Source organism: Oncorhynchus kisutch, linkage group LG10 (assembly GCF_002021735.2).
Source record: "Oncorhynchus kisutch isolate 150728-3 linkage group LG10, Okis_V2, whole genome shotgun sequence".
Classification (NCBI taxonomy): domain Eukaryota; kingdom Metazoa; phylum Chordata; class Actinopteri; order Salmoniformes; family Salmonidae; genus Oncorhynchus; species Oncorhynchus kisutch.
Window position 1 is genome coordinate 47,709,329 of NC_034183.2, and position 15,848 is coordinate 47,725,176.

The window sequence follows — 15,848 nt, forward strand, 5'->3', positions numbered from 1 at the left end:
CGACGCAGGATTTTTTTGTGGGTAGGTTTTGGGGCATGATGGTAGCGCTGGGATGATAAACCGAAAATTAGACACACATTGCCTTCCTCTTACTGACGCATTTAGCATACGTTTTGTAATTTTATGTGATTTTAGTTTCCCAACGTTCTTGTAGATTGTTCTAAAACCATTATTTGTTCAACAGTAATGGCCTGTGCATTATGTTGACTCCTGCCATGAAATTGTCTGCCTGTTCTTGTTCCGCTGTCGGCTGCTGTATGAGCGAGCCACTCACACCCCTTCTCCCGCTGCGCACGGAGAAGGGGGAGATGCATCGTGAGCAGCACAACCATATGACCGTTGCGCAAAATGCAATTGCGGAGAAAAATACAGTTTTCACAGCAACTACTGTATTAGTTATAGTGAGGTGTCATATCTTTCTGTGAGTATATAATTTAGTTCTCCCCTTTTTAATATTGCGTTCATGGCACCATTTTACAACCTGAGCAGGGTGTGGTAGCCTATGGTTTTGATGTGCCCGCAGAGCACGCCATTCGCAGTGAATAAGCCTATCAAGTAGCCTAGGCCTAGCACTGGAAAGTTTTTGGAGTAGCCTTCATTTACTGATTAGATTAATCAAGTAGCCTACATGGCTATATAGCAACACTATCATAATTAGAGTTAGCAATCTAGCTAAGTGTTTTTTTTTTAGTTCGCACTTGCTCATGTTGTGAATAATAGGTTAATATGGTCAAAGATTCTGCAAGTTCTCTGAAGAGGCAAAAATACACCTGATAATTCTGGGTCCTATTATTAACAGGTTACCATCAAAATATAAATTATGCATTTCCTGGATATGTTAGATGAAATAGTTTACTTTTTGAATCATAGGCTACGATCTCAGTTGTCTTACTTTAATTTGCTCTAACTGTTGTGTTCCCATGGAAAGCCAGGTTTTTGTTATATCTGTGTTGTCTTGTTGTCACACGCTGAGTAGAATGGGGAAATCCCAAAACATTTAGGAAACTACAGTACTCTACCCGCAAACTGTGCAAACTGGACTGATGGACTGTACAGAATTTGTTGCATAAACGCATACATTTTCCATTCTAAAGAAAAATCTGCTGCTGATGGAGCTCATGAGCTGGGCCTCTGAGCTGATGTTTGTGTGTGTGAATGTCTGTGGTATATGCACTATGTAAGCACCTGAGCTGAGCCATAAGGGAGACTAGATATATACCCTAATCTATATCAGATTGGGGGGGGGGCAATGTAACCTATGTTTTTTGCCACCCCACTGGTTCTGCAATCACCTACTAATTAACAGTATTCTGACCCCTTATTCAACATTTTCTTACGTTACAGCCTTATTCTAAAATTGTTTTTTTAAATTTATTATCCCCCTCATCAATCTACACATAATATCCCATAATGACAAAGCAAAAACAGGTTTTTAGAAATGTTTGCCAAAAAATGTATAATGAAATATCACATTTACATGAGTACTCAGTACTTTGTTGAAGCACCTTTGGCAGCGATTACAGCCTTGAGTCTTCTTTGGTATGACTCTACAAGCTTGGCACACCTGTTTTTGGGGAGTTTCTCCCATTCTTCTCTGCAGATCCTCTCAAGCTCTGTCAGGTTGGATGGGGAGTGATGCTGCACAGGTTTCCTCCAGGCGTAACGCTTGGCATTCAGGCCAAAGAGTTCAATCTTGGTTTCATCAGACCAGAGAAACTTGTTTTTCATGGTCTGAGTCCTTTAGGTGCCTTTTGGCAAACTCCAAACAAGCTGTCGTGTGCCTTTTACTGAAGAGTGGCTTCCATCTGGCCACTCTACCATACATGCCTGATTTGTGGAGTGCTGCAGAGATGGGATAACTTTACATAAGGACAACCATCTCCCCAGAGGAAATCTGGAGCTCTGTCAGAGTGACCATTGGGTTCTTGGTCACCTGCATGACCAAGGACTTTCTACCCCGATAGCTCAGTTTGGCACAGCAGCCAGAGTCTTGCTGGTTCCAAACTTATTTTATTTAAGAGTGATGGAGGCCACTGTGTTCTTGGGGACCTTCAATGCTGTAGAAATATTTTGGTACCCTTACCCAGATCTGTGCCTCGACACAATCCTGTCTCGGAGGTCTACGGACAATTCCTCCGACCTCATGGATTGGTTTTTCCTCTGACATGCACTGTCAACTGTGGCACCTTACATAGGGACCTTTCCAAATCATGGCCAATCAATTGAATGTACTACAGTTGTTGAAACATCTCAAGGATGATCAATGGAAACAGGATGCACCTGAGCTCAATTTTGAATACTTATGTAAATAAGATATTTCCGTTTTTTATTTTTTATACATTTAAAAAAAAAAAAAAAAACTGTTTTTGCTTCGTCATTATTGGGGATTGTGTGTAGACAGAGGATTTTTAAATTTGAATCCATTTTAGTATAAGGCTGTAACGTAACAAAATGTGGAAAAAGAGAAGTGTTCGAAATACTTAATGACTCCACTAGGACAACTTTAGATTTCACTATCTCATAATCTAATGGTTTTGAATTTTTCGAAGTTTAAGCAGTGGTGTTCTCTGTCTTCGGCCATAAAGTGATGTCCTCGTTGTGAAATGATCAATTTTACTCTATCTAATAATAGCCATATAGACTGACTGTTTAAAGCAAAACTACCTAAACTATTGCTGACAGTGAACCTGAACGATCAAAATCAAATCAAATGTTATTTGTCACATACAACCTTACAGTGAAATGCTTACTTACAAGCCCTTAACCAACAATGCAACAATGTTAAGAAAAATATCTAAAAGAATAAATAACAAATAATTGAAGAGCAGCAGTAAAATAACAAAGCGAGACTATATACAGGGCATACCAGTACAGAGTCAATGTGTGGGGGCACCGGTTAATTGAGTTAAAGTGACTGCAAATTAAATATATTGTAAGCCCCCTTAAGCAGGTAGGCTATTAGCCTGATGACATTTCTCCGGTAGTTTACTTTTTCATTAAGGGGAAACAATTTTCAACAGAGTATAGATAACAGTAGCCTACCTAGCAAATTACATATGTTGGATCAATGGCTGTTAACGCACTTACATGCAGTTCGAAACTGAAGGAGAGGACTCATCAGTTGTTACAAGAGATTCAATTTTGAGAAGGTAGAAAATGTAATACAATGTGAACCGGCCATTTGTATCTTAAACATTTTGAATCGGGGACCGATACATATTGGTGAATCGTTACATCCCATGCCTTTCGGAGTTTAGCAGCTGTAGCCGAGTCACCCACAGAGTCACCCACAGAGTCACCCACAGAGTCACCCACAGAGTCACCCACAGAGTCACCCACAGAGTCACCCACAGAGTCACCCACAGAGTTGCAAAGGGGAGGGTACATTACTGGAAACATTCAAAGTTTACCAGTAAACTACCATTCATTTTGTTAACTTTTAAGGAATATATGCAATTTTATCATTACATTTATTGGCTTTTTTTGGGTACTCCAGGTAATCACAGCTGTCTAATTAGCTCTGTCCCTCTGTGCCTTTATCACGTCTTTAAAATATCTATATATTATTACTTTTTTACAAAAATCTCATCTTTTTTTTAAAAGCTGTATAACATAATCCTAAATATATAAACCATTAATTTATTGAATACCATTGTGGGTTTCAGTGTTCTTTTTTTGCACACCTTTTATTTTGTCTTTGTTGTACATGTTTTAGGACCAAACTGATGGCAGTTGTGAAAAAAAGACAGTTGGAAGAGCTATTTTCTCTTGAACCTGACAGTCTATCCTCTAGAAGCTCATGGACAATATGGGCACATATAGAAAAATGTATACAATATATGAAAAAGTTATTCAAGTATAAATGACCAAAGTTGCCATAGATTACCTGTTACTTACCAAAATGACTGAAGATTCCGGTAACTGGTAAATTAGTGAGCTTTGCAACCCTATACAGTGGGGCAAAAAAGTATTTAGTCAGCCACCAATTGGGCAAGTTCTCCCACTTAAAAAGATGAGGCCTGTAATTTTCATCATAGGTAGACTTCAACTATGACAGACAAAATGAGGGGGGAAAATCCAGAAAATCACATTGTAGGATTTTTAATGAATTTATTTGCAAATTATGGTGGAAAATAAGTATTTGGTCACCTACAAACAAGCAAGATTTCTGGCTCTCACAGACCTGTAACTTCTTCTTTAAGAGGCTCCTCTGTCCTCCACTCGTTACCTGTATTAATGGCACCTGTTTGAACTTATCAGTATAAAAGACACCTGTCCACAACCTCAAACAGTCACACTCCAAACTCCACTATGGCCAAGACCAAAGAGCTGTCAAAGGACACCAGAAACAAAATTGTAGACCTGCACCAGGCTGGTAAGACTGAATCTGCAATAGGTAAGCAGCTTGGTTTGAAGAAATCAACTTGTGGGAGCAATTATTAGGAAATGGAAGACATACAAGACCACTGATAATCTCCCTCGATCTGGGGCTCCACGCAAGATCTCACCCCGTGGGGTCAAAATGATCACAAGAACGGTGAGCAAAAATCCCAGAACCACACAGGGGGACCTAGTGAATGACCTGCAGAGAGCTGGGACCAAAGTAACAAAGCCTACCATCAGTAACACACTACGCGGCCAGGGACTCAAATCCTGCAGTGCCAGACGTGTCCCCCTGCTTAAGCCAGTACATGTCCAGGCCCGTCTGAAGTTTGCTAAAGAGCATTTGGATGATCCAGAAGAAGATTGGGAGAATGTCATATGGTCAGATGAAACCAAAATATAACTTTTTGGTAAAAACTCAACTCGTCGTGTTTGGAGGACAAAGAATGCTGAGTTGCATCCAAAGAACACCATACCTACTGTGAAGCATGGGGGTGGAAACATGCTTTGGGGCTGTTTTTCTGCAAAGGGACCAGGACGACTGATCCGTGTAAAGGATAGAATGAATGGGGCCATGTATCGTGAGATTTTGAGTGAAAACCTCCTTCCATCAGCAAGGGCATTGAAGATGAAACGTGGCTGGGTCTTTCAGCATGACAATGATCCCAAACAACACCGCCCGGGCAACGAAGGAGTGGCTTCGTAAGAGCATTTCAAGGTCCTGGAGTGGCCTAGCCAGTCTCCAGATCTCAACCCCATAGAAAATCTTTGGAGGGAGTTGAAAGTCCGTGTTGCCCAGCAACAGCCCCAAAACATCACTGCTCTAGAGGAGATCTGCATGGAGGAATGGGCCAAAATACCAGCAACAGTGTGTGAACCTTGTGAAGACTTACAGAAAATGTTTGACCTCTGTCATTGCCAACAAAGGGTATGTAACAAAGTATTGAGAAAATTTTGTTATTGACCAAATATTTATTTTCCACCATAATTTGCAAATAAATTCATTAAATCCTACAATGTGATTTTCTGGAAAACATTTTCTCATTTTGTCTGTCATTGTTGAAGTGTACCTATGATGAGAATTACAGGCCTCTCTCATCTTTTTAAGTGGGAGAACTTGCACAATTGGTGGCTGACTAAATACTTTTTTGCCCCAATGTATGTCTGACAGAGATGCTAATGACTGTCTCTTTCTGTCTGTCCCACCCTCTTCTCCTAGAGAGCCTAGTGAGGAGTGCAATGGAATCATCGGTGCTCTCTCAGTGGAGTCGTCCGCGCCGCCGTCGAGACTAAACAACTGGTGTCCCGCGGCCTCCGCCGCCCCTACCCCAACCCTTACCCCTGCTCCAGCCCCTGTGCCCGCGCCCCCAGTCACCTCTGCAAGAATGGGGGACGGCCTGGACGCAACCACAGTGCAGATGTCTTCGTCGGGCAGCAGTAGTAGCAGCCAGGGGGGGCAGCCCCAGCCATCCACCTACGTTCCAACCGTGCCAGAGTTTAACCCGCCGCCCCCGGAGTACATCAACTCATCGCAGCCCAAGCGGCAGACCAACCAGTTGCAGTACCTGCTGAAGGTGGTGCTGAAGACCCTGTGGAAGCACCACTTCTCCTGGCCCTTCCAGGCACCCGTCGATGCTGTCAAGCTCAACCTGCCGGTGAGTGTTGTGTTTCTGCCTGGCTGGCTGTGGTGTCTCACTATAGACTAGAAAAGGAGAAATGTACGACCTGAAAATAGTCTTTGAAAGTTTATTTAATTTAAAAGTTGAATTCACTAAATATTCTTCAGAGCAGGTTTGGGTTGGAGTGTAGCCTGCTTTAGACCTATCCTGACTACCCATCCACATTGCTCTGACCAAACGCTAGTGTTTCTTCCCCACCATGAGTCTGGGTTTGCTTTTCTCCCTGGTATTTTATAAAATGACCGTTCTGATTGGTCCCAGATACAGAAGGGTTGGGCCAGAGCCGTTATTGGCTTTGATACTCTGATTGGTTAGTGACGTTGATGAATTTGTGTTGTACAATGCCTCTCATTTTGACGTCAGCATACATTTTTGGGGGTGGCAGTTTCAGACTAAATAAATGTATGCAGTGGAATTAATTTCAGGATGAATCATCACGTTTGGTTTGGTTGAGAAATCCACCGGAAACTGCGTTCACGACAACGCCAAAAAATATTCCAAATTAGATCCATAATATCGACAGAAACACGGCAAAAGTTTTTTATAATCAATCCTCAAGGTGTTTTTCAAATATCTATTCGATAATATAACAACCGGGACAGGTGGCTTCTTAGTAGGAAAGAGAGAAACAGTGGCCGCATTTGTCTATTACGCACAAATCACTCTGAGAGCCACCAGCTGACCACTGACGCAATGTTGTCGTTCAGGCTCATTTTTCAAAATAAAAGCCTAAAACTATGTATTGTGACACTAGACACATTAGGGAAGCCATAGAAAAAGGAATCTGGTTGATATCCCATTCACTGCTCAATAGGGATGCATAGGAACGCAGAGCTTTCTAAATAAGAGTCCTGATTGTATTTTTCTCAGGCTTTCGCCTGCAATATCACCTCTGTTATACTCACAGACAATATGTTTACAGTTTTGGAAACTTTAGAGTGTTTTCTATCCTAAGCTGTCAATTATATGCATATTCTAGCATCTTGTCCTGACAAAATAGCCCGTTTACTTTGGGAATGTCATTTTTCCAAAAATAAAAATAGCGCCCCCTAGTTTCAAGAGGTTAATGCAACCGCGGTGTCAGATTTTTTTATTTAAAAAATCTTAACTGAAAAAGCACACCATGCTATAATCTTAGTAGAGCGCTTAGAGTCCATACATATGTCTGCCATGTTGTGGAGTCAACATTAGTCAGAATAGCATTATAGCATACCTTTGATCTTCATCAGAATGCACTCCCAGGAATCCCAGTTCCACAATAAATGTTTGTTTTGTTCGATAATGTCCATTTATGTCAAAATAGCTCCTTTTGTTAGTCCAGTAATCCACATTTTTAAAGCGTGTTCACTAGTTTCAGACGAAAAGTCAAAAAAGCTTTGTTACAGTTAGTAGAAACACATCAAACGATGTATAGAATCAATCTTTAGGATGTTTTTAACATAAATCTTCAATAATGTTCCAACCGGACAATTCCTTTGTCTTCAGAAATTAAGTGGAACGTAGCTACCTTTCACGTGAGCGCGCGAGACTGAGCCTGTGGCACTCTGCCAGACCACTCACTCAAAGAGCTCTTACGAGCCCCTCCTTTAGAGTAGAAGCATCAAACAAGTTTCTAAAGACTGTTGACATCTAGTGGAAGCCGTAGGAAGTGCAAAATGACCAATATCCCACTGTGTATTCGATAGGGGCTGAGTTAAAAAACGACAAACCTCAGATTTCCCACTTCCTGGTGGGATTTTTTCTCGGGTTTTTGCCTGCCATATGAGTTCTGTTATACTCACAGACATCATTCAAACAGTTTTAGAAACCTCAGTGTTTTCTATCCAAATCTACTAATTATATGCATATTCTAGCTTTTATGGCTGAGTAGCAGGCAGCTTAATTTGGGCATGCTTTTCATCCAAAATGTCCAATACTGCCTCCTACCCCAAAGATGTTTGCGGTCCTTTTCCAACTATTTTAATGTTTCGGGACCTTTTCTAACAGAGTTAAGATAAAGAACAATGTTTTTTTTTGTGGGGGGGGGGGGGTAGTGACACGAGGAATAAATACACAATGGATAATGAGAAACAATGAGTCCAAGTAACATGGCTATATACAGGGAGTACCAGTACCTAGTTGATGTACAAGGTAATTAAGGTTGCGATGTACATATACATTCATTGACCAGTTTATTAGGGACACCATCTAGTACCGACTCGGACCCCTGTTTACCTCCAGAACAACCTGAATTATTCAATCGTTGCTCAATTGGTATCGAGGGGCCTAACGTGTGCCAGCAAAATATTACACCACCGCCACCAGCCTGTACCGTTGACATCATGCGGCATTGGGGCAATGGATTCATGCTGCTTACATTAAATTCTGACTCTGCAATCAGCATGATGCAACAGGATTCGTCAGACCAGACAATGTTTTTCCACTTTGGTTGTTCAGTGTTGGGTGATTGCGTGCCCATTGGAGCCGCTACTTCCTGTATTTAGCTGATAGGAGTGGAACACTGTGTGGTTGTCTGCTGCAACAGCCCATCCGATGAATTGTGCGTTCCGAGATGCTGTTCTGCCCACCACTGTTGTGCTGTGCTGTTAATTACCTGTTTGTATCCCGCCTGTTAGCTTGCACGATTCTTGCCATTGTCCTAGGACCTATCGTCAATGAGCTGTTTTCGCACCCAGGACTGCCGCTGACTGGATTATTACATATATTTTTTTGTCGCAGTATTCTCTGTGAACCCTAGACACTGTCACGCTTGAAAAGCCCAGGAGGCCGGCCGTTTCTGAGGTTTCTGGAACTGGCGCGCCTGGCACCGATGATCATGCCACGCTCCAAGTTGCTTAGGTCACTCGTTTTGACCATTCTAACATTCAATCAAACAGTAACTGGATGCCTGTCTGCGTGATTTATGTAGCAAGCCACGGCCACGTGACTCACTGTCTGCAGGAGTGAACCAATTTTATGAATGGGGTGGTATTCCTAATAAACAGGCCACAGTGTAGGTAGGAGTGAAGTGACTGTGCAACAGGATAGATAATAGACAGTAGCGTGTGTGTGTGTGGCGTCTGTATGCATGTGTGCGCATGCTGTTTGTGTTATGTCTGTGGGTAGAGTCCAGTGTATGTCCATAGTCAGTGCATGACAGTTGGTGCAAAAAGGGTAAATGCAGGTAGTCTGAGTAGCCATTTGATTAGCTATTTTAGCGGTCTTGTTTAGTTGTGTTATGGCTTGGGGTAGAAGCTGTTAAGGGTCCTGTTGGTTCCAGACTTTGTGCACTGGTACCTCTTTCTTTGCGGTAGCAGAGAGAACAGTCTCTATACTATTTCCAGTGAGTGATAGTTTTCCCTTTTCTAAATCACACCCTTACAACTCTGCACCCCAAAGAGCTTTTGTTTTTACATGAAGTATTGAGTTGATTATTGATTCTACTAGTGTTTCTATGCGTGGCTGTGCCACCCAAGCACCCAACATGCACACTTGGCAGATTCCTCTGTCTGACTGCGACTGTCTTGTTTTAATTGAATTGTACTTTAAAAAAAAATGTTTTTCAGGACTACTACAAGATTATTAAAGTTCCTATGGATATGGGAACAATCAAGAAGCGACTTGAGAACAGCTACTACTGGAACGCCCAAGAATGTATTCAAGATTTCAACACCATGTTCACCAACTGCTACATTTACAACAAGGTAACGATGCAGTAATGCACTGTATCTGTTGTCAACCACCACCATAGAAATAGAATCTATAGAAAGGGCTTGGAACCACTAACCCTGACAATTTGAATAAGGTGGTTCATTTTATGACCACCACACCCCATATAGTTAGTATCAGAGACATATATTTAGTTTGGCTAACTTTTAGAATGGACACTGTTTTAGAATGGATGCCTTTTTTTAGGTAGTGCTAGATAAATGTATGTCTAGGTCCTAGGTAGTGCTAGATCTGTGTACGTCTAGGTCCTAGGAATGTATAGGCTTTGGTTTCTGGTACTGTATTAACATGGAGTGTCTGTCTCCCCATGACTGAAGCCTGGGGATGACATAGTGTTAATGGCTGAGCAGCTGGAGAAGATGTTTCTCCAGAAGATTACTGAGATGCCCCAGGACGAGACGGAGATTGCTGTCATGACTGGCAAGGGACGAGGCCGGGGCCGACGGGAAGGAGGTAGGGTACTGCACACAAACACACAGGCACACACTGAAACGCATACACACTCCTGGCCTGGGGTTTCCAATACCCTACTGAACTGTGCTGGCCAGGTTATGCGTCCACCATAGTTGCTGGACCTTTGCTCAAACTTTGCACAGTAGGTTTCAGGTTGTCTTTTGTCATATCTTGTGACTTTTTGGGGGGGTTTCATGTTTCGAGTGTGTAAACTCCACTTTTCATACTAAATAAAAGGAATAATTATCACTGTGTATCATCATAATGTATGTTTGTGTCAATAATCCTGGGATGGGTTGCCAACTGGCACCAAAATACATTTAAGTTAATTCAATTTAGGGTTTGGCGGTATCCACGTTTTTATACCGTCATACCTTTTTTGTACCATACCGTGTATACGGTGTTACCGTAAGTGCACACAAGCGACGCAATTTAAAAAATTTTGTTTTTACGCTCAACAATTTAGGCAACAGGGATAGAAGAAGAGAAGTGTTTCCAATTATATTAGTAGACAATTAGTATGCAATGCCTACTCATAATAGGTTGAAATCACACGAGGCAACAACAATGTAATTGGAAACACTTATGTTCCTCTGCCTTTTTACTGCAAAACATAGAAATGCACGATTTTCACATGTTTATTTTGGGATGGTGCTGGAGATGATGAATATGAAGTCAACATTTTTTTTTAAAACCACATGAAGAGACCACTTGAGGTCTGGGGAAACATTTGAGAAAGTAACATTTTGGGGTGAACTTACCCCTTTAATTACAGTGCACACCAGCAAAAGGCTGTTATTTAGCTGTGTTGTTTTGGCACATGTGATGATCGAGTTTGCTAAACAAATATCCACTGGATTGATGCAAATAATAATGATATCATTCTGCCAAGTCAGCATAGGCTACTTTGTAGTTAACGTTTAATTGAGAAGGTTTTTGTGGAAGCCTTTCCATCTACCAGAAGACTTTTCATTAGCATCATGCTAACGGCTGCACAAAGTGGTAGATGCGCGCACCGTACATACACAGACGGAATTTTCCTTGGGTCTTCAGAAAGTTGCAGGAAATGCAAATCAATGATTCATTCTGTTCATGTCTTATGGTAAACTTGGATTAATTGCTACGTTTTCAATACATTTAGTTGATTCCCTACTAAGTTCAATGCATTTTAGAATTTTGTTGAATTCCGTGATTTCCGTCCACATTCTACGTATTATGGATTTTATAGGGCCCTAGATCTTTCTCCAGGAGGGGATTGAATGTCTACTGTAACCAAGAAGCTTGATCTTGACATCTAGCCACTTATCTAGCAAGTTAGAAAACCAAATGCATAGCTGGAGTCCTGAGCTGGATATCATTTAATTAACATCTTAGATTTCTTGTAGTTCTACTTATTCAATTTCATTCACGCATTGTTCTGTCTCTCTGTGTGTCTCACACCCTCCCAGGTCTGAACTTGAAGCCAGGCCCGACTATGGATTCTCCGTCCACCACCCCCCAGACACGGGGCTTCTCCAGCCACTCCCCAGGCCCTCAGACCAGAGGACCACCAGTGCAGCAACAGACCCAGGACCAGGGGCCACCATCTCTACCTCCTCAGCCCCTCATGCAGGCCCTGCCCTCCCGCGTGCCCCCAACGCTACCTGTCCACACCCATGCCCATGCGCCACAGCTGGGGGCCCCCTACTCACTGGGCCCGTCGGACCTGCCTCTCCAGGCCCCTCCTAAGCTCCCGATTATGACCTCCGTGCCTCCTCCACCCACCCAGACCACTCTGCCCCCCACCTCCATCCAGAGCACTGCCCCCATACTGCAGAACCCCGTGCCCATGGCCAAAGTGAGTCAGATGGAGGGTTTGGCATGCACAGGGAGGGTGCGGGGTATATTGCTTGCAGAACTGGGTTGTGTTTATTATAGCGCAAAATGGAAAATGAGAATGAATGAGAGTTTCGAGGTGGTCCCTCCCTGTTTGTCTGTTTTTTTTCTTCTCCATTTTGATGCATAATGAACGACCCTTCAAATAGTATTTGATTAAAATAGTATTTGCGTTCCTTCAAATACTTTGAGCTTTAAATTAACCTCTCTGGAGTGCCAAATGGACATGGTTTGCACTTTTAGGGCTACTCCATTGGTTCCATTGCACCAAGGAAGCTCAATCAATCGCAGTTAAGAATGCTTTTGACAAAAGTACACTGTGTATTACCTTGCATCTGATCTAAAACAATCACATTCTCCTCTCATACTCTGCCTCTTCTCCTTCCCCTTTCTGTCCCTCTCCCTGTGCCCCTTATTTCTCTATACCCCCTTCTAGCAGAGAAAGAGCCAGAAGAGGAAAGCAGACACGACCACCCCCACGGCCAACGACCAGCTGAGTGAGTCTTCTCCAGCCGAGTCCAAGTCGGGGAAGACGCTGCCGCGACGTGAAAGCGCCAGGCCCACCAAGCTAATCAAGAAGGAGGCTCCAGACTCCCAGCACCACCTGGGCCTTGGGATAGGTCTCGGTCTAGGGGGACCCGGAGGACCAGGGGTAGGGGCTCATAGCCCCAAGCAGCAGGAGCAGCTACGGTACTGCTCCAGCTTGGTCCGAGACATGTTACATAAGAAGCACGCGGCCTACGCCTGGCCCTTCTACAAGCCAGTAAACGTGGACATGCTGGGGCTGCACGACTACCACGACATCATCAAACACCCCATGGACCTTGCCACCGTCAAGGTGGGTTTGAATGGAACACAATTATGGGTGTGTCCCAAATTGCACCCTTTTCCCGATATATAGTACACTGCTTTTGACCAGGGCCCATAGTGCAGTACTTTCGACCAGAGCCCTATGTTGGATTAGGGTTGGCAGGAAAGCCTGAAGAAGTGTAGCTCTCTAAGGGATGTCCTTGTCCTCTAAAAGGATTCCAACATTGTGACGTGGTTTTGTTGACATGTTGTGATGTGTTTGTAGTTGAAGCTGGACAACAGGCAGTACAGAGACGCCCAGGAGTTTGCTGCCGACGTGCGGTTAATGTTCTCTAACTGCTACAAGTATAACCCACCCGACCACGAGGTGGTGGCTATGGCACGCAGACTACAGGTAATACACTTCTAACACGGTAAATAATACCCTCATAATTATATTTAATTACTTAAATTTTCCAGAAGGAACTTAAGTTGTGGCAAGTCTGATGAGATAAAGATGTATAGTAAATATATAAATGGCAACGTTCACGTGTGACAGATAAACATGTAAGGTATATGCGAGATAAATGTTAAGTCACAAAAATCTATTTCATAACAAATGCCCACATGAGCTTAGGCTGTTTCATGTACCTGTTTGTAACTTTTTCATGTACCTGTTTGCCAAACTATTTTCTGTGTTTTACTGGTGCAGCAGATGTCTTTGAAATCTGGGTTGTTCAATAGGGAGAATACGTTTTGAAACCGAGTGAAATTCAGGTTCCTGAACTTTTCCAAAATCAGAACGCCAATGTTTGCTTTTCCATTGCAACTAGTTTTGCTACGGTGTGCCCGATTGAACACCACCCAGTTCTGTTCTCTATCCAGACTCTGAAACTGAGTATGTCCTCTCCCTCCCTCTCTCTCTCCAACAGGACGTGTTTGAGATGCGCTTCGCCAAGATGCCAGATGAGCCCGAGGAGATGTTGGCTTCGGCTCCTGCCCCCGTGCTGCTCCAGTCCTCCACCCCCATCATCAAGGCCCAGCCGCCGCCCATCCTAAACCCTGCCTCTTCCATCCTAGGTCCTGCCTCCTCGGTCAAACACCCTGCTTCCTCCTCGGACAGCTCCAGTGATTCGTCTTCTGAGTCGGAATCCTCCACAAACGACTTGGAGGAGGAGAGAGCCCAGAGACTGGCCGAGCTACAAGAACAGGTGAGGAAAGACCGAAACAACAACATGGAATGCAAAATAGGATTGGATTTTTCCCCCTGATTGAGGGATTCCAGCCTCTCTGGTGACATCTCTATTCATCATACATTATTGAAATGAACCATAACCCCCTCCTAACTCTTTTGGCACTAATAACATCCATTTGTGATACATTTGATGGATAAATAAAGTTGTTTAAAATCTAATTGAATCCCTGAAGATGGATGAAGGGTGCTGTGTCTTTTCTGACCCCTGGAATATTTGGTGATGTCCAGTCAATGACTATCCATTGTTTTTTGACCGTTGGTTTCCTGTCTGTCTGTTACAGCTCAAAGCTGTCCACGAGCAGCTGGCGGCCCTCTCGCAGCCACAGGCCAGCAAACCAAAGAGAAAAGAGAAGGAGAAGAAGAAAGACAAGCACAAAAGGAAAGGAGCGGTGGAGGAGATCCCGGAGCCGGCCATTCAGTTCCCCAAGAAGACCAAGAACAACAACAGCAGCAGCAACAACAAGGAGCTCCTGCCCAAGAAGACCAAGAAACCCAGGTTGGAACAATAATAGCTTTTTCACACTACTGAGCCAAGCTGAGAGGAGGGGTATGCTACAAAGCAGGACCTAGGAGTTAGCCAGCTAACTTGCCTGAATAATTTTTTTAAGAGGAGCTTAAATGGGCAAATTGATTTCAAAAACGGTGGAAAAGATATTGAAATGCAGCTATTTTAATTAAACAGAAAATCACGAGTTATTTCCAGTTGCTTATTAAAGTTAGCTGGCTAACTCAGTGATCCTGGTTTGTCATATACCCATCTGTACTGCACTGACCTGGTTCTCCATCAGTACAATGCACAGCTATGGGAATTTCTGTCTTAGGTGTGGCATTGGGGCGGCAGGTAGCCTAGTGGTTAGACCGTTGGACTAGTAACCGAAAGGTTGCAAGATCGAATCCCCAAGCTGACAAGGTAAAAATCTGTCGTTCTGCCCCTGAACAAGTCAGTTAACCCACTGTTCCTAGGCAGTCATTGAAAATAAGAATTTGTTATTAACCGACTTACCTAGTTAAATAAAGGTAAAATAAAAAATGTTTACAGAAGTCAGGACCTGTGACATTTTCAAGGGGACACACAATTTGCTGAGCGCATGGATTGTATTGGCACATTATAAAAGTACTGAAGCTGTTTTGTTGTTAATCCTCTAAGCCATTTATAAGCTTCTGTCTCATTTCCACGGCAAGTGTGGTAACATGATTTGTATACTCCCTCTGCTCTTTCTGCATTTCACAGAGATGTTACTGAGATGGCTACATTACAATGCCCATCTTCTAGCATACTATTTAGAATTCACTACTTCAAATCAAATTTTATTTGTCACATACACATGGTTAGCAGATGTTAATGTGAGTGTAGCGAAATGGTGCTTCTAGTTCCCGACAATGCAGTAATAACCAACAAGTAATCTAACCTAACAATTCCACAACTACTACCTTATACACACAAGTGTAAAGGGATAAGGAATATGTACATAAAGATATATGAATGAGTGATGGTACAGAACGGCATAGGCAAGATGCAGTAGAAGGTATTGAGTACAGTATATATGAGATGAGTAATGTAGGGTATGTAAACATATTAAGTGGCATTGTTTAAAGTGGTGAGTGATACAGATTTACATCAATTTACATAAATTTCCATTATTGAAGTGAGCTGTTGGCAACAGCCACTCAATGTTAGTGGTGGCTGTTTAAAAGTCTGATGGCCT

General features: G+C 42.9%; 1 protein-coding gene across 12 annotated transcripts in view; it reads left to right on the top strand.

The window, feature by feature from the left end:
- Positions 1-15,848, top strand: part of LOC109897251 (bromodomain-containing protein 4) — a 55,690-nt gene that overhangs the window by 22,478 nt on the left and 17,364 nt on the right. For 11 of the 12 annotated variants that reach the window (XM_031833821.1, XM_031833824.1, XM_031833825.1 and 8 more), the window contains 8 exons: positions 5,603-6,038; positions 9,608-9,745; positions 10,088-10,223; positions 11,672-12,060; positions 12,535-12,936; positions 13,174-13,302; positions 13,820-14,098; positions 14,424-14,638. In XM_031833821.1, coding sequence (XP_031689681.1) covers positions 5,603-6,038; positions 9,608-9,745; positions 10,088-10,223; positions 11,672-12,060; positions 12,535-12,936; positions 13,174-13,302; positions 13,820-14,098; positions 14,424-14,638 — 2,124 coding nt within the window. The remainder of the gene's footprint in view (positions 1-5,602; positions 6,039-9,607; positions 9,746-10,087; positions 10,224-11,671; positions 12,061-12,534; positions 12,937-13,173; positions 13,303-13,819; positions 14,099-14,423; positions 14,639-15,848) is intronic. The other variant, XM_031833817.1, reaches the window with a different exon arrangement.